This window comes from Rhinichthys klamathensis, unplaced genomic scaffold, assembly GCF_029890125.1.
Source record: "Rhinichthys klamathensis goyatoka isolate OS25496 unplaced genomic scaffold, OSU_Roscu_1.1 h1tg000501l_1, whole genome shotgun sequence".
NCBI lineage: Eukaryota > Metazoa > Chordata > Actinopteri > Cypriniformes > Leuciscidae > Rhinichthys > Rhinichthys klamathensis.
Genome location: NW_026606982.1, coordinates 1204291 through 1231371, shown reverse-complemented (window position 1 = coordinate 1231371; position 27081 = coordinate 1204291). Strand labels below are relative to the sequence as shown.

At 38.5% G+C, this 27081-nt stretch overlaps 1 protein-coding gene across 4 annotated transcripts in view; it reads right to left on the bottom strand.

Annotated features, from left to right (window-relative positions):
* Positions 1 to 27081, bottom strand: part of klhl13 (kelch-like family member 13) — a 79555-nt gene that overhangs the window by 51614 nt on the left and 860 nt on the right. For 2 of the 4 annotated variants that reach the window (XM_056237876.1, XM_056237879.1), the window contains exon 2: positions 18957 to 19046. In XM_056237876.1, coding sequence (XP_056093851.1) covers positions 18957 to 19021 — 65 coding nt within the window. In that variant the 5' untranslated portion in view covers positions 19022 to 19046. The remainder of the gene's footprint in view (positions 1 to 18956; positions 19047 to 27081) is intronic. The other 2 variants (XM_056237877.1, XM_056237880.1) reach the window with 1 other exon arrangement.

Sequence of the window (27081 nt, the reverse complement as noted above, 5' to 3'; positions counted from 1 at the left end):
AAGCAAAATGATTATTCGTGAAAAATAAAGCAAAGTTGACAAACAAACGACAAGGTCAAAAAGGAGGAACAAAAAAAATGAACATACAGTACACAAGAGTAGGCTTTACAAGCAAGAATTCATTGTTAGTCACCAGAAGCACACGAGCTCCAGACAAACACTGACACTCAAAATTGTCCTGTTACTATAGCTAACATTACAAAAACAGCATATCTTAGTTCTGTGAAAGATAGCAAAACTAATGTTACACCCATATGGAGCAGAAACAATGCCACCTTGGCATCCGTTTTCAGGCCTTCCCGCTCTAACGTGCAGCGCTGGAAAGATTTTCTAATATTAACGTGGGTCTTAAAATTCTTGCCTGATCATAACCTTCTTTTTTCAGTAATATTCCTCTGATATTTATATAGATTTTATAGATTTTTTTTATTTTGTAATGTCTCTCAGCCATCTCTTTCTAAATCTTTCTTCAAATCTCCCTCTTGCTCACTCTCTTTCACTCCCCCATCATTAGGGCGGAGTATCGAATTCGATACTTTTTAGGCATTGACCGAATTGCCTCGATACCATTGAGTATCCAAAAAAATCTCTTGTCGTACGGTACCAGATTTCAATACCTAAGGGGTTAATCTCATCGACGTCAGTGAGCCAATAAGCATCCAGCATGATTGGCTGTGGCGATGCATCATGGAAAAACACTAGTTTACAGCTTTGCCAGCATAGGAATCATTGTAAAATATATTAAAATTGAAAACAGCTATTTTAAAATCAATAATAATTGAAATATTACAATATTACTGTTTTTACTGTATTGTACTTTGACTTAGTTTAAAAGGGACAATAACCATCTTGTCCTCCTGTGTTCAACTGACCCCAAACAGTAAGTCAGTTTTGTTGGTTTATTTTCATTACTATATAATATCATCTGCATACTCACCCAAAATGAAAGTGCAGTCATTGTTGGCAGCCTCTATTAACTTATATGTGCTCAAACATCTACAACAAACAGTTTACAAGTTCTCATGGCCTGCTGTGGATCCTGTTATAAGCTGGGCTTAGAGATAGAAAGATCATCAGAGGCCATCAGCGGGTTAATTCTACCAGTATCTCAAAAGCACAGGTCAGGTAAAACAGCACACAGGCTTCATATGTGTATATAACCAGACCGCAGGGGAGACATGTTCAGTTAACACACTATTATGATCAAACAGCAAGAGATTAGTGCACAGTAAAACCTCAAAATCACAAGGATATACCTTTCCAACTCACATTTACTGATCTTTAGCTAAAACAGTGTTTGGAAAAGATATAAACAGCATTTTAAAAGGACACATGGTGCTTCTAGCTGTAAGCCTGCGGCTCAGAACAGATCCGTCACTGTCTGAAGTGATAAACTGGACAGCGAATCTGTTAACACAAGCCTTCATTAGAAGTTAATTAGTGTAGGAACACTAACGGACACAACAGCAAATTAACCACTCACAAAATAAAAATGAATGCTTTTCTGTAGCTTACTTCTGACTCACCCCCCACCATCTCGAGCTACTATGGATTCTCCTTTAAGGTATTACAGATAAAAGCGGCCGATTAGCGGATCCAAGGAGGGTAAGCCATCTTTCATTTTGCTCTTCTGATTTAAATCGGTTTCTAGAAAACCTGGAATCTGGGTTGTGACCCCATCAAAAGCCACCCTCATCCAAATGAAGCTGACATGAATGAAACTTGATTTGCATTTCAAACCATGACACTGCAATTTTCCATGTTTCTAATCTTGTTGAGAAGAGCGTTTGGAGTAGACAGGTGGGACGGCAGTATCTGAAAGGGGCAGAGAGGGCTTCACTGAACCCAGGGCAGGGACAGAATGTGCATTATAGATGAGAGTGCAAGTGGCTGGCAGTGGCCACTACAAACGCAGATCCTCATGAGCTCGGAGAGGAGCCCGTGAACCAACCCATTGTCAAATTGATTTTCAGTCAAGCAAGCAGCTCAGGTACATCCAAGAAGACAAATATGCACAGACACACAAACTCTGTGAACATCTTTAGTGAAAGGGACAAAAACAAGATGCTGGTCCCTGAAGGAGCTCAAGTTCATACCTGTAAAGTCGTTGCCTTTAAAATTTGAAGTTTTATAAAATGACAACCCTCACATTTCAGCCTTAAAATTATTTTTATGAAAAGGATGAGTCAAAATGATAAATTATAGGCATTTTATCTGCTCCATTAACAATTCATAAACAAAAAATTCTACACAGGCTACCTTATTATCTGAAGTGTTGAGAGTTTTAGAATGCAATGCACATTAGCTTATTTTCCATCAACAGGTTAAAATGAACAAAAATGTGGTCCAATTTTTGCATTGGTCTGAAGAAAATCGGCAGACAGGCTAAATGAAAATGTAAATCCACTCTCTGATAGTAGGTGACCTCTGTAAACAAAGTTGGTTCCCCCTTAGAAATTCATTCATCCATTCTTTCATATAATTTCTCTCAGCACTCTGCATTCCTCCATGTTTTCACACCAAACGAAACCTGCGCTGCATGCTGTGCCTGCGTGAGACTGTTGCTAACTTTGCTTAATGCTGGACAGTGTTTTTCAGATCGCGATAATCAAATATGATTTTAATGATAAATAGAATATGAAACTGTACTTGTTCTGAATTTTAAAAGAGCAACTTGGTAGGGGAAAAGTCAAGAGGCTCCAGTTATAACAAGCTTTTACTGTTGCTAGCGCCGCAAATTAGGCACACACATCTTTCACCTGTAAAGAAAAACTCATTCTCCCATTCCTCATGAAAATAATGTTTTTATTTTCTTGGCTTGACTGCAGTCTTTACTCATCCTGATGCAAACAAGAGTTTCTAGCTAATACTGTCTATATTAGCTCACTCTGATTGAATGAAAAGAATGTCTTGGTAAGCTTCCTCCAATCAGGCCACGAGCTACTAATAGCTCGCAAGCAACGTGTTGGAGACCCCTGGTCTGGAGTTTGCAGGTATGCAAAATATGACTTATTTTGCAATAGGGCTGCAGCATAGATTCAGTAGTGGCTGAAAACACAGTCAAAAATCTTGGGACTTCAAGAACCAATCAAAACTAATAAAAAAGAAAAACTATTTTAACCCAGCCTAAACCCTAAAAGAAATCTGTCATTTACTCACCCTCATGTCGTTCTAAACCTGTATGATTTTCTTCTGTGGAACATAAAAGATGATATTTTGAAGACCTGGGATGGTCTTTTCCATGCAATTACAATGATTGGCGACAACAAAAGTCAAGCTTCCAAAAGGACACAAAAGTTGATAAAAAGTTGACAGCTCCAATTTGTGTGATCCATTGCAAGTCTTCTGAAACCATATGATAGCTTTGTGTGAGAAACAGACTGGATTTTTTTTTATAAACTATTCGTTTAAAGGGATACTCCACCGTTTTTTCATATTAAACTGTTATTCCCTTAACTAAGACGAGTTGATACATACCTCTCTCGTCTCAGTGCGTGCACTCAATCGCTCTGACGCGCGGTGACACTTTGATAGCACAGTTCATTCAATACGGGCCAAGCAGAGAAGCGAGTAAACACCTCCACGTTTTCCCTATTTAAATACAGTTACACGAGTGTAACTCGACCAAGAATGGTGACACAAAATAAAACGTTGCGCTTTTCTAAGCGTGTAAAGTGGATAACTATAATGTATGGCGGAATACCACAGCAAGTGCTTGGGAGCACTTCGACTCGCTTTAAGCTATAAGCTGCATTGGCATAGCAATACCAGTGTTTCTCACATGATTTTTAGTAAAACAGTGGTGGGTGCTCTTTTTCTCTCTCTTTCTCACACATACACAAGTAATTGGCTGGCAAAAAATCTATCAAAGTCCATTACCGGCACAAATCCCAGCTAATTCCATTAGTAAAGCAAATATCATCCAATAACAGGGCCAACAACAAGTGACAAACAAGAGCATGTTATAAGCCTATCTGTGTGTGCCTATTTCAGTCATGTATGAGCGTGTGAGAAATAGACGTGTACTTATAGAGAGCATGAAAAAGTACTGAGAGTTTCAGACACACATGCACCAATAGTAACCTCTACCGGGCACAGTTGGAGCTCCGATGACCTGAGCAATCAGATGAGACTGTTATAGTCACTCCTCACACTACCTGCGTTTCTGCTTTTCCTCGTGCCTCACTCATCATTTTCTCACGTGAGAGTGCAAATGTTCTTCTTCCTATTACATCCTACAGTCTCACTGCCCTCCTTACCCCTTAATCACTCTGTTAATACATTTCTATGAATAGCCACGGCTCACCCTCGCCACACATTTAGCACTTAATTAAGTGGGTGAGGACAGAGGGGTGTGTGTATTTAAGAGAGACAGAGAGCAATGCTACTATAAACCTCGCTGTGTCTGCCATCGTGTCGCTCCTGCGCTGCGCAGTGGTAAACGTGGCACTAATGAAACACACCCTCACTGTTGTCTAAAGCAGTTCCTGTTCCACAGCTCTCATAGCTCACCTGTACAGCCTGAAGCCAAACATTGCAATGACTTCAGCTAGTACCTGTCCTCACACAATACATCTGATGTCATGTGTGGCATGCAGCTATGTAATGTCACACGGAAATAAAAGCTGAATTATTCAAACAATTTATGCCGGTTGGTAGTGTAAGGCGGGTGCCAGTAAGTCTGGGTTACCCCTCGAGAAAACAAAAAGGCTCTCCTGAGAATTAACATTGAACTTGCATATGTAACAGCAACATCCAAGAGGCACCACAGAGTGCAGCTCACACCTCACTTTTACAGTCTCATCATCTCCCCCTGCTCCCCCCTTCTCCTCCTCACCTAAAACTCACTGAAAACCTATGCAAACCTAGTTACTGAAAAAGCAACTATACATGTTTGGTATCATTTAAAGTGTCTCAGTGCGCCTGGTAAAATGGTCTCATTTTCCCAGCCATAATGAAAAGCTAAAAGAAGTTATAAAATATGAGAAATGTGGTGTGCCCCTTAAAGGTGTTCCCTCCCCCAGATCCTCCTTAAAACTACCTCCTGTATGTAAATAAGTATTCCCTTCCACAGGTATCAAGAACCCATTCAATTACAAATTCTGATCTCACAGTTGTGAACCCCTCAATAGGGGACCAAAATCTAATTATGATGACAGACACCACCATTTGGTAAGCATATTGAATTATCTGGGTTTATAAGGAAAATTGGCAAAAGGTTCGAGGAGTCTGTAGGTAGACTTCCCACACGATCGCTGTGTGTAGTTTTTGTTGCCAGGTAAATATTTCTACAATTCCTCGATTTCTGAATTGCTGTTATTACATATGATTGACCGATGATTTTATTCTATGAATTGGATTTAGAATTATTGTTTTATTACAATAAATTGTAAACATTTGATTTTATTCTGACTGACTCTGAAATAGTTTTCCCAAGTAGATTAAACGGATTCGTATGTTACCGCAAGTCTGCGTCGGATTAGTGACGACTAATATTTGGGACCAATTCAAGTGTACTTGGTTTTCCAAAGACAAGAAGTGAATTTCCATTTAGAACAGCAAATGCTGCTTGACCAATCTAAATTTGAGTGTGTCTTACCTCATGTGTTTTCATTTAATGTTACTTTAGATAAGTGTACGCGGGAAACCACGGCATGGCCAATCCAAAGCTATTATAAGAGAAGTAATGTTGGTCAGCTTATATCTGTAATAGTGGCCAAACCTCTACTGAAGTAAACGTTACGTTAAATTCAAGTGTATGCAATTCCATGGGGGCTATACCAAATTATCTTTGATTGCGTAAGCGTGAATGTGACCAATCTCAGGAACATAGCAATTACAGTACCTCTGTTTGGTGACCGAAGCTGGCGAGCTTGTGACCGTGAGACCCGCGTTAAACAAGGCGTGAGGACCTCTGAGCGACATAGCTTCCTAATATGAACGGGTAAAATATAAGTAAAGAGTTAAAAAGAATAAATCAAACATTCGCTCACATTTAATGATGCTCTGATATCATTAAAACCTTTTTCATTTATGGAGTCAGATGAAATAACGAGGTAATATATATGAGAAAATGTTTTTCATTTAATCTTGTTGTGTTGCGTAAAAGGAAAGACAGTAACGTGCAGAGACCTTCACCCGTCCTATCGGAAACCCCCATTTGGACCGATAAACGGGCTTACAGTAGGAAAGTGAAACCAACCTTTGCTCTACTTTCCCAGAATCAGTTCATGATCTATGAAAAAGGCTGTGTTTGCTTGGATCTGTGTCTTGCATGGGTCCTGTTTGGTAAACCCGCACCCCAGTACTTAACAGAACACCCGGCCCGTCATCCAACAGCAGCACTAATTTAATTCTGTACCCAACCCAACTTGTTTGACACAAAGACCATGACCCAGACCGCACCCTTGTTAAATCTACTATATCAGAAAGACTTTTTTTTTATTTATTTTTTTTATTCATTTAGCTGACGCTTTTATCCAAAGCGACTTACAATTTGCTATACATGTCGCTTTTTTGCTTTTTGCTTTTTTGCAATTTGCTATACAGGTCGCACGCCTCTGGAGCAACTAGGGGTTAAGTGTCTTGCTCAGAGACATGGTGTCTCACAGTGGATTCGAACCCGGGTCTCTCACACCAAAGGCATGTGTCTTATCCACTGCGCCATCACCACTGCAGTGTAGGTTATACGTGGTCCTCTTAGCAGCATGAAATTTTTTACTTTTATTCAATTTGCAAATAGATTATATACAGAAAGCGAGCAAAGAGAGCTTCTTGAATGACTGAAGCTGTCAATCACTTCAGTTGCAGCTCAAAACACCGTGCTCAACGCTGCAAATCGAAATCGCGTTGTAATTAGAAACCTTTGACTATACGAAGACTGTACGGTCTTCAGACTATAGAGCGTGAACACAAATAAGCACCGACCCTCTGAAAGCAGCTGCCTATCAGTGGGTACCGAATTGAGTCGAAATAGTCTTGGCTATTGAACCCGCAAGTCCGCCCGTGCCTATTGATTCTCGACCCGCAGCGTAAAGGTTATTCCACCCATTACATAAAACTACTACTACTAATAATAATAATAATAATAACAAAAAAAGTCATGTATATTTCCTGGAAAATGTAAAATTCCATTTATTTATTTATTTATTTTTACTTTTGCCAAGTGCAAATTTGCATCTTATCTCATACAAACATATTTCCTAGAAACAAGAGCAGGGTTTCTTTGACTGAAAAATTGAAATAATAAATGGCACAGCAGAGATAATTGGCATACAAATGCTTTTAAATGTTAAATCACTCGTCACTGTGAAAGGATCTGTGCTACACACTCAAACAGTGAGTTTCAATAACTGTGTGGGCTCAAGCGGAGAACATTTCAAAGAACATGCTGCTCAGTGAGAACAAAAGGCGGAATAAAAACAAGAGAAACATCTCTACTGAAGTTTTTTTTTTTTTAAATACAGCATAACAGTAATAATGTGAAATATTACAATTTAAAATATTAACTTAAACATACAAGAACACGATTCTTCAGAAATCATTCTAATATGCTGATTTGATGCTCAAGAAACATCTCATTATTATAAATATATATAACAGTTATAAAACAGTTGTGCTGCTTAATATTTGTTGAAACCATGATAGACTTCTTCAAAATCCAAAAGAACAGCATTTATGATGGTGATGCGTTTATGTAATAATTTTTGTTATCAAACACATTGGTTCAGAGCTAATACAGTCACAGATGTGTAAACTGCATCATATTCTGGTCCCCTCTAAGAAGGAACTATAAATGAATGAGTATAGGACCTTTTTTGCAAAGTGCTTTATAAAAGACATATGTACATTATTGTGGACGGGGAGACTGTTCTATGTTATTAAAAGAAATAACACAATTTGTGTGTTATTTTGGCAAGTTGCAGTTTGGTTTTGATGCAATTCTTGTCTTGATTTGTCTTCATTCTGGTTTTGTGGACTGTTTTTTTATACGTAAAAACAAAGTTTCTTGAAAAGTTTCAAATTTTTTCCCTTGCTCTTTATGACTGACAAGCTATGAGAGATCAAACGATTTCTTTAAATGGAAATTTTGTTGAATCTTACTGACATTTAGTTATGAGATTATGCAAAACATCATATAACAAGACTTCCATCTGAAACAAGCCTTGTCTTTATGCACAAAAAGGGATGAAGGGAGAGAAGAGGGAATAATAGCCACTAGACGATCAGCACGTCATGAAGGTTTTGATCTGAAGAGCGTTTGGTGGCTGTATGATCAAGCAAAGTATTTTTGGCAAAGCTTAAAGAAATCCACAATTAATCCGCATTTGTCATTTTCAAAGCATTTCAGGAAGAGTAGCACACAGAGAGAGAGAGAGAGAGAGAGAGAGAGAGAGAGAGAGAGAGAGAGAGAGAGAGAGAGACAGAGAGAGAGAGAGACAGAGAGAGAGAGAGAGAGAGAGAGAGAGAGAGACAGAGAGAGAGAGAGAGAGAGAGAGAGAGAGAGAGAGAGAGAGAGAGAGAGAGAGAGAGAGAGAGAGAGAGAGACAGAGACTCACTTGATTAAGCACTTAAGGAAGGGCAGAAAAAAACAGCTGACAAGGCAGGAAGGGACAAGTATAGATTAAAAAAAGGCTAGGAAGAAATGAGGTATGGGTGAAATAAGTGAGTAGATGAAAAGTGCCACAGCGAGCGATGGCAATGGCTAAAGAGGGGAGAGAGGGGCTATTTTCCCCCGCACCGGGTAATTCTAGGAACGTATAGGAACTAGCCACCAGGGTGCATCCGCACCGCCATTAGTTTATGATCTGTTTAACAGTCCCGTCTAATATGTTATTAGAACTAGAACTGTTAAAGAAAGTAGACAGTATATGAAAAAAGCGTTTGCCTTGTAGTTGATGTCCACTGTCGCTGGCTGAGCAGAAATGCATAATCATGTTTGGCTTGGTCCCCTCAAAGTCGCATAGGATTTTATACTTAGGTTGAGAGGTCCATCTATCACTGTTTCCATGTTTGTAGAGTTAGTTTGTGGAGTAAAAATAAATGCTATAATCTGTGTGTGTGTACATCTTTTTGGTACACAGGTGCTCCAAGCGATGTCACGCGTTTTTTAGGCCAAAACATTTTTTTGTCACATACAGCAAACATCTCCTCACTATCCGCTAGCTGCCTGTCCCACTGTAAAAAAAAACGAGGTCTCTGTAGACACCCCAGGCTCCACAAACGGCAACAAAAGCAAACTGGGCCAACCCGCACCACGAAACATAAACAGTGTTCCAGCCAATAACCGACAAGAAGGATTTGGGGGGTTAGTGCACGTACACATGAAGGGGGGTGTGGAGGAGAGAAGCATGAAGAGGGAAGTTAGAATTATATTCTCTTTAAGTTTGATATGGGTGACACACGACCAGAGACGACATTCCGATAAACAAATTGCAAAGAAGAGGGAAAAGGATAAGGATCGCGCAAAGTCCCAAATTTACATTGGAAAAGCCTTCGAAAGGTGGCAAGAACTCCGCCGGCAGAAGGGCTTCCAATCCGACATTCAGGTAGCTGTGTTTTTGCTGGACAGGTGGGTAAATCCATTTTTTTGTTTTTCTAAATGGACGTTCATGTTCGCTAAGGGATGAGGAGGGGATGGGATGAGGAGGAGGGAGGGTCTAGCTAGCCTCCGTTTTGTTTGACAATACTTTGAACGTCAACAAGAAGTGACGACACCCAACATCGCCTAGACTAGAGCACCTTTAAATGGTGGGTGCTGGTGTTTCATGTGCGTTCGGCCAATCAGCGTACGCTTACGCCACTAGTTGTTCCTATAGAGTGCTGCAGGTATGACATCAATTTGTAGGCCAAAACGCAGAAGTGAGTTACCATTTTAGCACTTCCGGTTCCATCGTCCTGGAGTCAATGGCTTTTTTTAATAGGTATTGGTTAAATAGCTGAAATAAAGTTTGTGGTGAACAACTTCATGTTCGCACTGGCACAGGCTCAAGACACCTTCATGTTTTATTCTATGACATAAAATACATCAATTACCGCACTCGTGATTTTTTGAAGCTGTTACGCGTCTTGAAAAAGGCAGTTGCTAACAAGAGGCTAAATGGGACTCCAGAGGCTGTCGAGGAAATTAAACGTCATCAAACCGAACAGGTAAACTCAGTCCGCTTTTACAGCCTCATGCTTATAATTGTGCTCTTACAAACTATTTAAACTTTCTGGGAAAATATCTTTGGGTAAAAACTGAAAAAGTTGTTGTAAGCTTAGTGATGGTGACGTTGAGGTCGTGGGACCGTGGTGTTGGTGTAGTTCGTTTATACCCTAACCCTACCTTTAGCTTTTTACTTCTGGCGACTGCATTTAGGCTTCAAAATTCATAAAAGTTGTGTTCATCTGTGAAAAATATCTTGATGGACAAAACGTGTAAGTAGCTTGTTTTTAGCGATAATCCAAAAGCCTATGGGAAAATCCTATTGGGTTTATGTCGAGAGAAGTGACATAATACCTGCACCACTCTATTGTGCTGGGTTAGACCCTACTCTAAAGTAGGAGCTAATTTAGTTCCCCCAAAAGGCGTTTCTAGAACTTAAATCGCTCCCAGTTCCTGCTGCGGTGCGAACACGTCAAAATGCGGGTACTTCCACCATTAGTTCTAGGAACTATGAAAAGGTTCCTCCGTGCGAAAGCCCTTAATGAGAGAAAGTTCAGAGATAATATTCTTCTGTGAATCCCCATCATCATGCTGTAATTTAAGACCCTTAATATTTTTTAAACTGCTAGGGGGAAAATGGATAAATAAAAGCAACAATCAACCACCCAGCACTCCCATTACATTGTTCAGACTCTCCTACAGGAAGCTGTCGCTATAGCAACCTCGACAAATATGCAACAGATGGCTGAGGGTCCTAAACAGCTTAAAGACCGGATCTGAGTGTGCTAGAGAGTTTACGAGAGTGACAGAAACCAGCAATATAGAATAGAAGACATCCAAGCACATCATCATGCACTAAGACCTTTCCGATGACAATCACATAAGCGCGAACAAAAGATAGTAGGTGTTTTCTAAGAACTAACTTTTCTGAGCAAATTTTGCAAACACATAACTAGTCAAGGTGATTTGTTAGTGGATGTATGAAGTTAGTTCACACAGGTGTCCTTGCACACTAAAAATAAACATGTAACAGTTGACAAATAACAAAGTGCCCATATACATCTTATTGTTTCATCATTTAAAAACCTAACACACTTTTTGTGAAATATTTTGTTTAAACAACACTACCGTACAAAAAAAGTTTAGGGTCGGTATTATGTGTTTGAAAGAAGTATTATGTTCACCAGGGGCCTCATGTACAACAGGGATGGAAATTAACTTTGTCCACCGGCCACTGTGGCTGGTGGATTTCAAAATCTACCAGCCACTCAATGTTTTTACCAGCCACTTTCTTGTTTTTAACCGACAATGTGTAACTGCATGTGAAAATTAATACTACAAGAATACTTAAGCAGTTTATTTAATCTCAAGTCTCAATGAAATACTGACATTTTCTCTTTCTCTCACCCTCGGCCTCATCCACCTAATCGGTCATTTATTTTTGTTTTGATGATAATTTGAGCCAGCCTCCAAAAGTAATTAACCTGTCCTGTGATTTTTTTTTCTCTCACACAACACTCTCCAGACACGGATTTATGAGCTATAGTATGTTGGTTGCCTTTACATTAGAATAATATTTAATATAATCTAGATATGAAATGGAATAAATAGCATTCAATACAAAATGAATATGTCTCATATATTGAAATCAAGTTTTATGTGATAAAATATTTGCTTTGTTGTGCATTAGAACCACATCAGGCATTTAGTACAAAATAATTTATTGAAGCATCCAGATACTTCACCACGTGACAGCAGCTAGGCTCCTGATTGGTTAACGCGGCGCGAATTGACGCCAAACTTCAGATTTTTCAACTCGGGCGGCAGACGCGAATTCGCGTCAAACGCGTGAATGCACAAAAGCACTCAATAAAATCATGCGCGCGGAACGCGTCAGACGCTCGAACTTGCCGCGCGAATGAGGCGTATTCGCATCTACCACGGCGCGCTCTACACCTCATTCGCGCCGTAGGAATTTTTTACGCGCGTAACGCGTCTTTGCATTGACGAAATCACTCGCGCCAGACGCTCTATTCTCGTCTGGTGTGAACGCACCATGATGTTTTCTCTGCAGACCTCTACGCCTGCGATGTAACGCCACATTTTTGTTTGAAGGTGTGCCTCCTCTAAAAGTGTCCGCCGTCCGGGTGAAACAGTATGCTATTTTTATTTACCCGCCACGGTGGCCGGTAGGTGAAGCGAGTTTACCCGCCACAACACAAAATCACCCGCATTTGGCTGGTGGCGGGTGCTAATTTCCATCCCTGATGTACAAAGACTTGCGTTGAATTCACACTAAAACATTGGTACTGACAAAGTTGTGAATGTGCGTACGCACACAAAAAAACAGATGTATGAATCTCTGCGTACAAAGGATCCCACGCATTTTCTCTTTGTACATCCCAATTAACGTAAAATTGAGCGCACATGCACGAGCGCAACACCCCACCCAGTCTCCACCCCCAATTAAATTAATTTAAATATGGTAATTAGTCCAATTTGGCAAAAGAAACCTGCAAGAACATGGCTAAAGCAAGCAAGAAACGAAATTTCACTGAAAATGTCTTCTATGTGAATATATGTTAAAGTGTAATTTATTCCTGTGATCAAAGTTGAATTTTCAGCATCATTTCTCCAGTCTTCAGTGTCACATGATCCTTCAGAAATCACTCTAATATGATGATTTGATGATCAAGAAACATTTATAATTATTATCAGTGTTGAAAACAGCTGTGCTTCTGCTTCATATTTTCGTGGAAACCGTGATACAGTATTTTCAGGATTCTTTAATGAATAAAAACTTAAATCAAACAGATATAGAAATGTGAAATAGAAATCTTTTGTAACATTATAAATGCATTTACTCTCACTTTTAAACAAATTCAATGTGTCCTTCCTGAATACAAATATTACTTTCTTTTTTTATCTTTACTGACCGAATTAATGAAGTTTATTTTTTTATTCCTAGTTAAGCCAACGCTGCCATTGCTAGACGGGTTGTATCAATTTGCACATGCTTTTTATGTTCTTACTTAATTGCATAATATAATATTTTAATAAGACAATGTCAAATAATTTATCAATTACAAATTATAAGGAATATCTGATAGCTGGTGGTGCGATAGAACCATTCGTAGTGTAATGTTTGCCACTTCACTTTATTGCCTCTATGAGTCGCCAACGGACAAAAATCACGACAAATGTACATAAGCCAAACATGAAGTTTACTTGGAGGAACACACATTCTTGCGTTAATTTCACTGTTAGTACATCTGGCCGTGAACGTGAAAGCTGGCGTACGCCGTGTCTTTGTGCGTACGCAATGTTGATACATGAGGCCTCAGGGCTGCATTTATTTAATCAAATATGTTTGTTTTTACAAACAAATAAACCTTTTCTATTTTAATTTAAAATGTAATTTATTGGCAAAGCTGTATTTTCAGCATTATTACTCCAGTCTTCAGTGTCACATGATCCTTCAGAAATCATTCTGATATGCTGATTTGGTGCTTAAGAAACATTTATTATCATCAATGTTGAAAACAGTTGTGCTGCTTAATATCTTTGAAACTGTGATAGTTTTTTTTTTTCAGGATTATTGATGAATAGAAAGGTCAAAATGAACATCCATTATTTTAAATTTGTTTATTATTTGAAAAACAAAAACAAATATTTACTCTTACTTTTGATCAATTTAATGTGTCCTTGCTGAATAAAATAAAACTGCCCCAGGAATTTAGACCGGTAGTGTCCATTTCTTTAAAATAAACATCACTTTGATATTTTGTTATACAATGTTAAGACGTTTTAAAATGTTGCTTAAAGGGTTACTCCACCCAAAAATGAACATTCTGTCATCATTTACTCACCCTGAAGTTGTTGCAAACCTGTATGAGTTTGTTTCTTCTGCTGAACACAAAGGAAGATATTTAGAAGAACGATTGGAACCAAACAGTTGTTTGACACCATTGACTTCCATCGTACTATGGAAGTCAATGGTGCCAAAGTTCCAATCGTTCTTCTAAATATCTTCCTTTGTGTTCAGCAGAAGAAAGAAACTCATACAGGTTGGCAACAACTTGAGGGTGAGTAAATGATGACAGAATTTTCATTTTTGTGTGGAGTATCCCTTTAAGCAACCGAATAGTTTTGGGGCCACTGTACATGTCTTAAAAAGACCCATAAGAGAGCATGTTTCTTGGTTACAGGTCACATAAATCATCCCTCCAACAGAACACAGAAATAGCCCTGTCAATACTGTCCTACACACCAGCTGACTGAATCTTAGTCCGATGATCTCAAGGGTCTGAGTCATTACAAATCCACATGCCCACACGCTCGGCCCTTAAGTGCCAACTTGGCATCTGAAGACACAAAACGAGGCCAGTGCGTGTAACATTTCAGCAGGCGGCAGGTCGGCTCAGATAGATGAAATTTGCAGTTGCCTTTGTTTTCCTGTACAATATACACAATATAGAAGAATCCAGCCAACATGCTGCGCTCACTTCAGGAGCTGTGCTGTTTAATTGAGTGTTTAGTGTTTATAGTGATCTGAACTCATGGTGTAATTCTGCTGTGATTTACACATCACAGACAGCAAACAATCAGGCAAGACTATAGAGAACACAAATCTCAGTCATCTGCCTGCCATGACACACGTTTGTATCATCTGTGCGAGTGAAAACTAGTCATTGAGTTAGTATAACACCGCATAGTTAGTTAGTGAGAGTGTAAAGAAATTTAATTTGTGTATATTTGGAGTAAAAAAACACCACTGTTTGATATGCTTTTGTACCCGGATTGATCTCATGTCCTAAAATGTCTATTTTCAAAAGCATTTATCTGTATAGCTTATGGGTACCGTAGGCGATATAATAGTCAAGATAAACCGGTAGAGATTTTGAGACCATTGCCTCTACCGTGATTTAATACGCTCATGTGATGTTGCCGTGCTGCGCTGCGCCATCACGAAAGCTTATCATTTGAATGCATTTTTAAGCCTTGCTGTTTAAAAAAAAAACAGTGATTTTAAAGCAATAAGCAGCAAAAGCAAACTCATTTCAGTATATGTGCGGTGCACACTAAGGGACGGTTTCTAAACGCACACACCGGAAACGCACGCACATAAAGCCGCTGCTTATAAAGAGTGCGAGTATGGAGTTTTGGGTGCCTTGGGTGGGCTTGAACGATCAAATACACACATAAGTTTTGGGTGCCTTGGGTGGGCTTGAACGATCAAATACACACATAAGTATGCATTCAATTCCCTGTATTCCATTGCACAAAAGGTTTTTATAATGAAAAAAGGTTCTTTAGATTATTATAATGTTCTTCACATTACAAAAAAAATGGTTCTTTTAAGAACCGTTCACTGAAAGGTTCGATGGGGTAACCAAGAAATGTTTCTTCTATGGCATCACTGTGAAAACCCACCTTTGTTTTTAAGAGTGTAGTATTTCTTATTTCTAGTGCTTTAAGTTTTTCAGGTAGGTCTATTTCATTATATCTATATCGTGTCGTGATATATATCGTTATCTTGAAATAAAATTGCTCTTAATCGTGATATTAGATTTTGGTCATATCACCCACCCCTAGTATAGCTGAGCTAACTAGATTGCAAATGGGTGTAACAATGGATTAAACAACAAAGATACAGATCTAAATAGTCTCCTTAATGTAACAGAAGAGTGTGATAGAAACAATTGTGCACATAAGCCCTCTCTCAGCCTCACCGTCACAGCACTAGTCTGTGACAAACCCATTTGATATATTTGTCACTCACGATAAGATTAATAACAGAATAAATAGCAGTTTTGGAGGTTCAGCATCACACACTCTAAAGATAAATCCAAAAACAAGAGAGAACGCATTTTCCTGAAGCATATTGCTTAAAGACAGCTCTTACAGTTGCTACGGTCAACATTTCAAATGCACGTCAGAAAATAGAGTGTTGCAGGGGTGATGTATGTTTACAAGTCAACTCGGAAGTAAGCATCACCCTTGTTCCTTTGATAAAAATAGGATTTTTCCAATAGCTTTTGGATTAGAGCAGAAAATATGGAAAGTTTGAGTTAGAGAAGTATGCAAGAATGCAAATATAAACACAACAAGGCTGTAAAAGCAGACTGGTGAGAGAGTTTTTCTGTTTGGTGTGATGACTTTTAATGTTCCCAATCCCGACAGTAGCTATAGCCTCATTTAGCCACTTTTCTTCTTTTTAAAGACATGTAAAAGAATCACGACTCATGAATAGTGAATTATTTATTTTATATTACAGAATAAAACTAAAACTATCTTGAGCTTGTGTTAACCACAGACCTTATTTCAGGGATTTAACCAAATATCCATTCAAAAAACTCATTGACTTCGGGACAATGGAAGTGGAAGTGCAAAAATGCAAACTCATTTCCAGGTTTTAGGACTCATTCCTGCGGCACTCTATTGGATGTCAACAAACATGACCGTGCAAAATGATTCACAGGCAGAGAGTATTTCTGATTTATGGAAGCCCGTTTTAGGCAGCCTCAACATAAAAAATTGTAATAGAAACTTTATACTAAGAAATAAAATCACATTGCCATTAAAGTCATAATGCAAGATATAAAGTTGTAATTTTTAGAAAATAAGTTGCAATTGTCAAATATATAAATCACAATTACCTTTTAATTTTATTTACTAAGGCAAAAATGGGCTTCCACACTGATTGGATTTAGAAGAAAAAAACACTTGAGCCACTCTGGAAAAAAAGCAACGTCTTTTTGAAAATGTATGCCAGCGACCATATCATATTAAAATATCAGTTATTGATATTGGCTTCAACTGATTCCAAATCGTGCCTCCCTTATAGAGTGAACTGAAACTGTCACGACAGAATAGAGATACAAAGACAAACTTGAACCACTGCACCCCTAGTGCATGAACACACAAGCATATAAAGCTGACTGAAGGGCACAGTTAAAGGGATAGTTCACCCAAAAATGAAAATTCTGTCAGTAATTACTCACCCTCATGTTGTTTCAACCCCGTAAGACTTTCGTTCATCTTCGGAACACGAATTAAGATATTTTTGATTAAATCTGAGAGCTGGATCACTCCTCCATACGCTTCTATTGTAATTTAAACTTGAAAGTTAGTAAAAACATTGTTAAAATACTACAAGTGACTATTTTAGTGGCTCAACCTTAAGTTTATCAAGCGGCGATACTTTTTGTGTGCAAAACAAAACAAAAAATAATGACTTTATTCAACTATTCATTTTCTTCTGTGTGGGCCTCTGAGTGAGTTCACGTAGTGTAACAGTGCAGCGCTTCTGTGTTGTACGTCAGAACGTAGGCTCACTATGCTCACAAGCATCACACGCATCACACACATGACCAGCGTCGGCCAATAGTGAGCCTACATACTGACGTACAACCCAGAAGCGCTGCGCTGTTACACTAGGGCTACGTTTACACGTGGCCGGCTATTTTCATAAACGGACATTTCACCCTCTCTGTTTTCAAAAATAACATCGTGTACACCTGTCAGTTTTCAGAAAAGTGTTCGTTTACACGAACCCGTGTATATATGCCGTCAAGAGCATGCCAAACCTGTAGGTGGCAGTGTAAGGAGAAGCTCAAGCCCACATTAGCCAATCAGAATCCCGAAAATAGCAACAACAGCAACGAATCACTTCCTCAAAATTGCTGACCTCCGAGCACTCATTCGTCTCTGCTCCTCGACATAATAGAGCAGCTGTATTTTTATGCAAACAGACGAAAAGGGTTAGCACCAACTTAAGTGCAACTGCTACTCTGAATGCATCCATGATCATCATAGCCAAATGAAAATGTAAACATAGGTCGCACTTAAGTTGACGCAGGTGCAAGTTCTGTTGCATACTTTGACGTCCGCTGCCTAAAACTCAGTTTTTCTCAGTTTATATGCAACCGTGCAAAAAAAGTTTTCCAAAATCTCCACTCTGGCCAGAGTTTTTAGAAAGAATTGTTTTCAGAGGCGAATTCTTTGTTTGCATGTAAACGAAGGGCAATGTCTCGGTTTTTCAAAATAACCATGAACTCACGTCAGAGGCCCACACAGAAGAAAATGAATAGTTGAATAAAGTCGTTATTTTTGTTTGTTTTTTTACGCACAAAAAGCATTCTCGTCGCTTGATAAACTTAAGGTTGAGCCACTGTAGTCACTTGGACTATTTTAACACTGTTTTTACTAACTTTCTGGGCCGGTAAGTTTAAATTACAATAGAAGGGTATGGAGGAGTGAGATAGCTCTCAGATTTAATCAACAAAAGTATCTTAATTTGTGTTCCGAAGATGAACGAAAGTCTTACGGGGTTGGAACAACATGAGGGTGAGTAATTAATGACAGAATTTTCATTTTTGGGTGAACTAACCCTTTAAAGTGAGGAATCAGGTAGCTTAGTACTGGTACGTGACGTCAACCACAAAAACAACAACACAGAACTAGTCTATGTTATAGAATCTGAAAGAAAAAGAAAAGTTCAGTCTGAACCCCCTGAGACGACTGTATAACACACACACAGCAGGACGGATGTCACAGTTTTAGCAATGTCCTCCATGATGACAGCTCACATTAGACTGGGTAATGTGTGTGTGAGAACGAGAGAGAATTGAGACACTTCAGAACATGTGTGTATAATGTGTTCATGACAGAAACAGATCTACAGATTTACTCTCTCTCCAGGCAGAGAACTCAAGTGTCTCTGTACAGGGGAGACGGAGAGAGAACGTGAAGTACGAGCGTGTGTGTGCGTGTGTATGTGTGTGTGTAGAAGAAAGAAATTACATACATTGCACAGTACCTGTCGTGTAGTCCGATGGACATGGTGTCTCCTCTATGCACAGGGTGGTCCATGCCCAGGCACAAAACCCCAGAACACCTTTGAAACATCAGCAGAATGACAAGAACATCATGAGTTATGGAAATAATCAAGACAAGGACAAAATCTAGTTTAATAGAATTTTTTAATAGACAAAAATAAACTCAGCGTATAGGCTACTTGCCTCACAGACATGAGAAATATATCTAAAGAAAGCTTGAAATGTCTTTTAAATTAACCAATTCAAATCGAAAAGAAATACTCTCTGCTTATCTAATCCGTATGAAAGGTGCATTTCTCTCTAAAGGCGCGTTCACTATACTGAGGAGTAGGCTTGGGCGGTAATACAGTAATATGGTATACCACGGGATCTAAAAATAGCAACGTATCAGTTTCAATATCATCATACCGTCTTAAAAAAATATCCAATTCACTTATATAGGAGACAAGGATTAAATATTAAATATAATTTATATAATGCCTAAAAATGCTTATGTGTGGTTGTCATCACGTGAGAGTGTGGAGGAGAAAGAGTGGGGGAGAGAGGGGGAAAGATGGCAAGTTGCGCACCGAGTGACCTGGTCTCGAAGAACAACACGACTTCTGCAGTTTGGCAGGGATGGGCATTTCAAGCAAAAATAATATTTGAAGATCGCCTGGTATTCGATTATTATTCGAAAATCGCACCCCTCCACCACATGCACGCAGACATGCATGTATAGGCTTCACACCTATACAGCGGAGCGGTGTGACGCTTAAATATAAGTTTTAAAAAAAACGTATTCGTTTCATGTTTAATAATATAATGTTATTTTTTTTATTTCATCTATGTTAATTATATGAAAAGGGAACTGCATAAGATGAATAAGATAGGATCATAAGATGCCCAATATCGGAAAACATTTGGAATGGGTCAGACATGATTTTGACCACTTAATTATGTTTTGTTTTGTAGAAAGCCTTTCTTTAAAGTGAATTTCGTTTTGTATAAATTGTATCTTCATTTTAATCAATGTTTCATCAACGAATTGCCTGGATTAATAAATAAGAAGCAAATATAGTAGACAATATAATCATGGCACGGTGAACTTCATGAACTGGAGCGCGTCTCAAATGAACCGAAACTCAGCGTATAAGATACTTGCCTTAAAGAACAGAGAAGTAGGCTATATAGAAAGCTTGAAATGTTTACTTTTAAAAAAAACTATAAAAAACGACAAGAAATGGGCTGCTCACTGCTTATGTAGGCTAATTCTTATGAAGTGTGTATTTCTCTCTAGGCGCGTTCACTAACTGCGAAGATGCGAGTCAGCATCGTCAACTTTATCTTAGACATAGAAAACACTAGTTTATTAATAAACAATTCAAATGTTTCATGCATAATAAATACTTTTGCTGGTTGTTTGTGGCAAGCTTTACGCGTGCTTTGAGATGCAGAATAGGCAATATATTACGAAAACGCTCATTATGGTTTAGCATTCTCTCCCATATATATTTAAGTAATTTAATCAATATAAATATATAATTAGACTAATGGCTTAAATGAACTACTTCTAGTCAACTAGAAAAAAAAAACTTTAGTCGTGCACGGGCAGCCCTTATTTCACATATTTTTTAACCAGCATGTCACTGTGGGCCTTCTGAGCGAGCGGCGCTGAGTGGACTTAGCACGCGGCGCGTGATCTTCAGAAATGCGCTCTCCGCTCTCGAGGAAATATTACCACTTCGAGTCTGCTCACATTCTCTGGTGTGAGACAATGTGTGTCTTCTCCTGTTGTCTGAGAGTTGATTGACAGCTTTTAGATGCATTATTGGCATCGCCACCCTCTGGTTGAACGTGTCACCACTGCATCAGAACCAAAAACATGGGGATTTTTTTATAGACAATAATCCCACAACCTATTCCAGATTCTAGAATAAAATCAAATAATTGAATATTTGAAAATCGTGACTCATCCCTGCACAAACCAGCAGTTTGGTGATGCCGTCTGAGTCTTATGTCATAATTTTTAATTAGTCACGCGGTAATACCATATACCGCGTTAAACTCGGGAGGAGGTTTGACGGTATCAAAATTTGGATACCGCCCAACTCTACTGAGGAGATGGCGGCGAATCAACATCGTCAACTTTGCAGCCGAAACTCACTCAGAAAACACTAGCTTATTAAATAAATAATTAAAATGTCTCCATGCTATTTTTTCCGACACATTCATAATCATTACTTTTGCCAATGCTTTGCGGCAAGCTTTATATGCGTGCGCTTGAGCATTACTCCTATAGGCTATTAAACCCTCATTATGGTTTAGTATTCTCCTCAGTATATATTTAAGTAATTAAATTTATATAGGCCTAAATGTGAAACTAGTCAACTAATGGCATAAATGAACGACTACTAGTGGACTAGAAAAATCTTTAGTCAGGGGGCAGCCCTAATAATTAAACACTATTAAATGCAATCTTTAGCCAATTTTAAAATTAATATCCATTTTAACAATTCCCTTTATTGCCTCTGTCTCTGTGAGTATTTGTGGCAGAACAGCATATGGCATTTCTATTAATATTTAGCTGTTCATATTTTGGGGCGTTGTCTCCCAGTCCCCTACCCCCTCCCATCTGATCAGGAGAAAGAAAAGAAAATCATCACATAACACACCATCATCAGCCACTTCACACAGTCCTCTCTCAACTCACAGATAAAGAAACAAAGCTGAGCAGCAGATGCTGAATGCAACCTCTTTACAGACACACTCGCTAGCTGTGAGCATCTCATCCTCCGACACTGTCAGTGACCAGCTGGGGTGTTGTTTAACAGCTTTACTCAACGAGAAAGTGAGGCTCAAAGGCCAAAAAGCAAACCGCTGTAAGAAAACATGTGTGGTCAGACTAAAGGTAGCAGAAGAGGATATTTTGTGGGCTCATAAAATCCTGCTAAATGAGTTCCTTGCTGTGTTTCTGCATGTCTGTCACTGAGATCCATCAATAGCAGTTGAGTCAAACCAAATCACACACATTTTTTTAACACGCAACGCTATTCAAGTTGAAAAACAGGGTATATGCAGGAATCTTGAAGTTAATTTTAATACCTTTTCAAGACTTTTTCAAGACCTTCTCAATATTTTTTAATACCTCACCGCCACTTCAAGCTGTAACCATTTACTTTTAACTTAACAGTTTTAGTTTGTGATAAAGACTATAGACCACTCTGATAAAAAAAAATAAAAAATCAAATAGGCTGGTATAGTAAATCAAAGCAAAGTTTATTAAAAAACAAAACAAAACTTTGCTCCACCCTCAACAACAATCATGCTGACATGTGCCTCAGTTCTTCGTTTAAAAAAAAAAAAAAAAAGACTAAATTTACACACTTTTACGATGTTTTTGGGACTCAAAATGTTGGACAGCTAATTCAGAAAAAATTAGGGATGCACCGAAATGAAAATTCTTGGCCGAAAACCAATTATTAGTACCATTGCATTTGTGGTTATGACTGTGTACAAACTTTACTAAAATCAAGGCATTGTAATTGCATAAATTAACATTTTCAAAGAATAAATCAATTACAAATTATGCAAATATTTATTTAGCACAATGCACAGTATAAAATAAAATTCAAACTAAAATGTTTAACTTGACCCCACTCATGTGTACATTAAATAATAATCTGCTGGCCTGCAGAAAGGTTTTAAAATGAAATGTTCTCTCATAAAAACAAAGCCGAGCACAAACTTCTCATCACACCAGCACCCAGTTTGCACGTCTAAATTAGTTGATTACATTTTAAAAATGAGCATACACTAGCATAAAAAGCCATTTTAATGGACAAAGGTCCATGTTTAATACAAATGTACACGAAACTTAATGAAATATGTTTAGTGAAATTTGAAAATATTTAAGAGAGCGTTAATTTAATACATATTCCTATACATATTTTGTTGTAACGTCACAAGTAATAATCTCAGGGTTTACTGGGTTTTACATGATTATTTTTCTATTGGTGGTGGTAGGGGAGACCGGGGACGGTTGTAACACTTTTTTCTTCAGCACCTAAAACGACCTTTTTTTTTTAGCTACACGTCTGAAACTTTTAGGCAAAGTACCCATATTTGTCTACTACAAATGGCAACAATTTAAATTTCTTCAAAATATATCACAGACTTTGTGAGATGATCATGAATACAAGGTGGTCCTTTGTTACAACCTACCCCACTACTAGGGTAGGTTGTAACACATACTGGGGTAAGTTGTAACAGGTAGACAAAATGCACAAAAACTAAGGGTATTCCAAGTGATATGCCACAACATCATTTTTATTTTAAATGAATGGCTGCAACAATAAAATATGTGTGAATATGGGGGGTGTATGTGCATATTTCGTGTTTGTGCATGTGTAAACAATGGTGACAAGAACAAACAAATGAAATGCATTTTTAAGTCACAATGGTGAAAAAGAACAAAGAAATGAAATGCATTTTAAGTCACAATGGTGACAAGAACAAACAAATGAAATGCATTTTACGTCAAATGGTGACAAGAACAAACAAATGAAATGCATTTTAAGTCACAATGGACTTATACACTAACACAATAACACTTTCAAAACACGTGTTACAACCTACCCCGCCACTGTCACAATTGTTTAACTAGCTGTACCATACTAAAAAATAAACATTGTCACGTGTTTATCTTTCTTCTTCTCACCGATTCCTGATGGTTAGAGGACAGTTACTTGAGTAGCTCCCTGTCGTTTCAAAGAATAGTACAACAGCGAGCGCGTCAAGTATAAACGCCTCGACCGTTTGGAGCGGTGCGCGCGCTGTCTGTGGAGACTCGCGCTGCAGAGGCAGGCGAAAGTATAAACAAGGCTTCCGTCTCCTCGCGGGTTCAGATATACTGAAATACGTCCACATCGCAGACATGTTGCTTCAGACAAGCACGTGCAGGTCGCGGTTTCTGTTTGCGTCATCACAACATTTCGGCCGTATTGTTTCGGTGATAAAAGTCTTTCGGCCGAAAACCGAAAATGCACTTTTGGGCTATTTTCGGCGGCCTATTATTCGGTGCATCCCTAGAAAAAATACTTTCAAAATTTAAGACTTTATAAAGCCGTGATAAGACTTTTTAATACTTTTTAAGGGTCTTAATTTTCCCAAAATTGATTTATCACCTTTTAATACTTTTCAAGACCCCGCGGATACCCTGAAAAATCTACGACAACCTGTAGCCTACCTGGAATCTGTACTACACAACTCATAGGTGTGTAAAGGAACTGAACATTTTCCACATGTCCGACCTGCTCTAGAATTCTCAATGAGTTATGAGCTTGAAAAATAGACACTTATACATGAAAAAAAGCAGCAAAACACCATATAGTTTCTATCATTGAACACTAGTGACATCTGTTCAATTCACATTTGGTGTTCCAGAATCCCTGAAGCATGTTAGAGTAAATAAGTCACCCTGTCCAGGCCACAAGGATGAACACTTTTGAAGGCACCGCACCATGGAAAGAATTTCAGCACTTCAGTTCTGCTCATTGCCGTGGCAACAACTGTGTCTTAGCAACAGACACAGGTCAAAGAAGAACAAGGATAAGCTGTGCCAAAAAACCTGCACCTTACTACACTATGAGATGTTTGAGTTTAGTACGTCTCCTTATAGACTTTTAGGGACGGTTCCCCCAGGACAGGGTTTAAAGTAAAACAGGAATAGGCTTTAATCTAGAATAGTTAATCATGTTTAAAAAAAAAAAAAAGTATTTCTGAAACACTGATTAAGTACAGATTACTAACACCTGGACTATGGAGTCCTGAACTAAAATAAACAAGATTAATTTAAAACCAACTTTACTAGATTAGAATGACAGAGGTTGCCTAAACATGGAATGAACCAGGAAAGCTCCTGGAGTAGCTCTAGTCTTCCTCCAGGAAATCAGCTTATTAAACTCTGGACTAGACTAAGTCTAGGACCATTTAAAACCATGACAGAAAAGAGAGAAAGCAGATTTCTGTTAATCTGGTGTAAAGGGTCATTTTAGTCTAGGTCGGACTAGGCTTAATCTCTGTCCGGGAAACTGTAGGAACTAACAGTTTGTCTCTGTCACACACACTTTAATGTGTTTTTAAAACTGTGTCAGGCTTTCAAAGATGGACAATAAAAGAACCTCTAAAGGTGGGGTATGTGATTATCTTTTTTGTACATTTTTTCAAAATAACTTGAAATCCTATTCCTAACCCACTTACAGCCACTGAGTTAGAAGCACTGCAATGAAAATTAAGCAATTTAATCATCTGTGGAACGGGCAGGACTCGAAAAACTCCAGCCAATCATTTCCAAGACCACCAGAATCATTGGACAGTAAGTCCGTCAATCAAACGGTTGTACCACACCCCCCTCCCCCCAGCGCGCGTGACCCCCACTCAAAGTTTGTGACGCCTGCGCATCTCGTCAGTAAAGCCGGTTCCATGATTAGTAGTAAATCGTCATTACAATCTCTCGCGCATCTGAGTTTTCGCTCGTGCATGATGGCGCGTCCATGTTCTTCGAATGGGTGGAGTCAGAGCCGGCGTTGGAGGAAAGAAGGTAGGACCATTTGAATTGTATATTTTCAAAATCTGCCGGTCGTTTTCCAAATCACATACCCTACCTTTAATTAATCACCCTTTTCTAAAATTTTCAAATCTGCAGGTCATCTGATCTCTGAAACAATCTGTCTGGACTGTCAAAAGGAAAAGGCATAAGATTCTTTATGACTCTGTTGACAACTTGGAAAATGAAAACAAACTGTGCATTTCATATGATCACCCTGACCAACTTCCCTTCTCTCTGATTAGACGCTATTCTTCATTTGTAAAGTGATACTGTGTTGTTTGTTACAGTATTCAGAATTGAATGTAAGGTTGGAAATCAATGTGGGATTAAACATGGAATCAGATCCCTTATAAGCCTTGCCAAATTCAATATGAAAAATCAATACTGGTGCATAGCCAGCTGCCATTTTAACCATTTCCATGACTGATCTATTTTCATAAATGAAGCATACATCCTTAAATAGGTCATACAACTATTAAAACGTGCACTGAATCTTGTAAAGCACTATAAGAGTGTGTGTGACACCAAAATGTGTGTTTCTGACACAGTACTACACTATGTGCTAAACCACAGCCCACAACCACAACCCACCACATATCAGCCACATCTTAAGAAAGACGAGAGATTTCAGGTTGAACTACATGCTTCATCTCACACAGTCTTTCCACAACCCTCACCTGCTGTCTAATCTAAATGGATCCCTCTTATCTTTTGGGATCCCAATAAGAGAAGCTGCCCATTTCCACAAACACACGATGAAGTGTTTAAATATGTAAAGTACAGTTTATAAAAGCCACAGGCTTGATTAGAATATAATCTTCTTGATGAACAATAAAGAAAAATAGCATTATAAAAAAAGTATTATTTCAGTAACAAAAGACAGCGTGACTCAAAAGCTGAAATTGAGGTTACATTTAAAAAAAAATTAAAAATGAGGAATTACATTAGGGAATTTGTGTTGTAACTATATCTTAAAAACAAGCATGCCTCTCCCCCCATCAAGCAGAGTGGAACTGTAGTCACAGGACCCATAAATGTGTATTCATAGTTCTGTTACTGGCTATACATTTGCATCTGAGGCAAATATAAACAATACACACCATTGAACAGCTTTAGTTAAAAAAAACATAAGGGCCTTGCCCTTTAGTCATGTCAAACCATGTGCTTCCTCACAGCAAAAGAAAAAAAAAAGCAACAAATGACACTGCCAGGACAATACACAACACAGGACATATGCTAAAATAAGGTTTCAGCCAGAGGCCCCTGGTAGAAGGGCTTGTTTTTAGCCATTAGTATTATGTTACTGTTGTCATGGCATATGAGCACATGGTGGCCCTTTCAGCCCCCAGCTGCTCTGAATCACACTCTTAATAATTGAGCTCAACTTTTGTCACACTCTGACAGCCGGACTGAGTATCTGGAGCTCTTAAAATTAATCAAAAGCTGCCTGGTTAGATTGTCCTTATTTTCTCAGTTTGGTTGCTATATTGACTCTAATCTGGTGT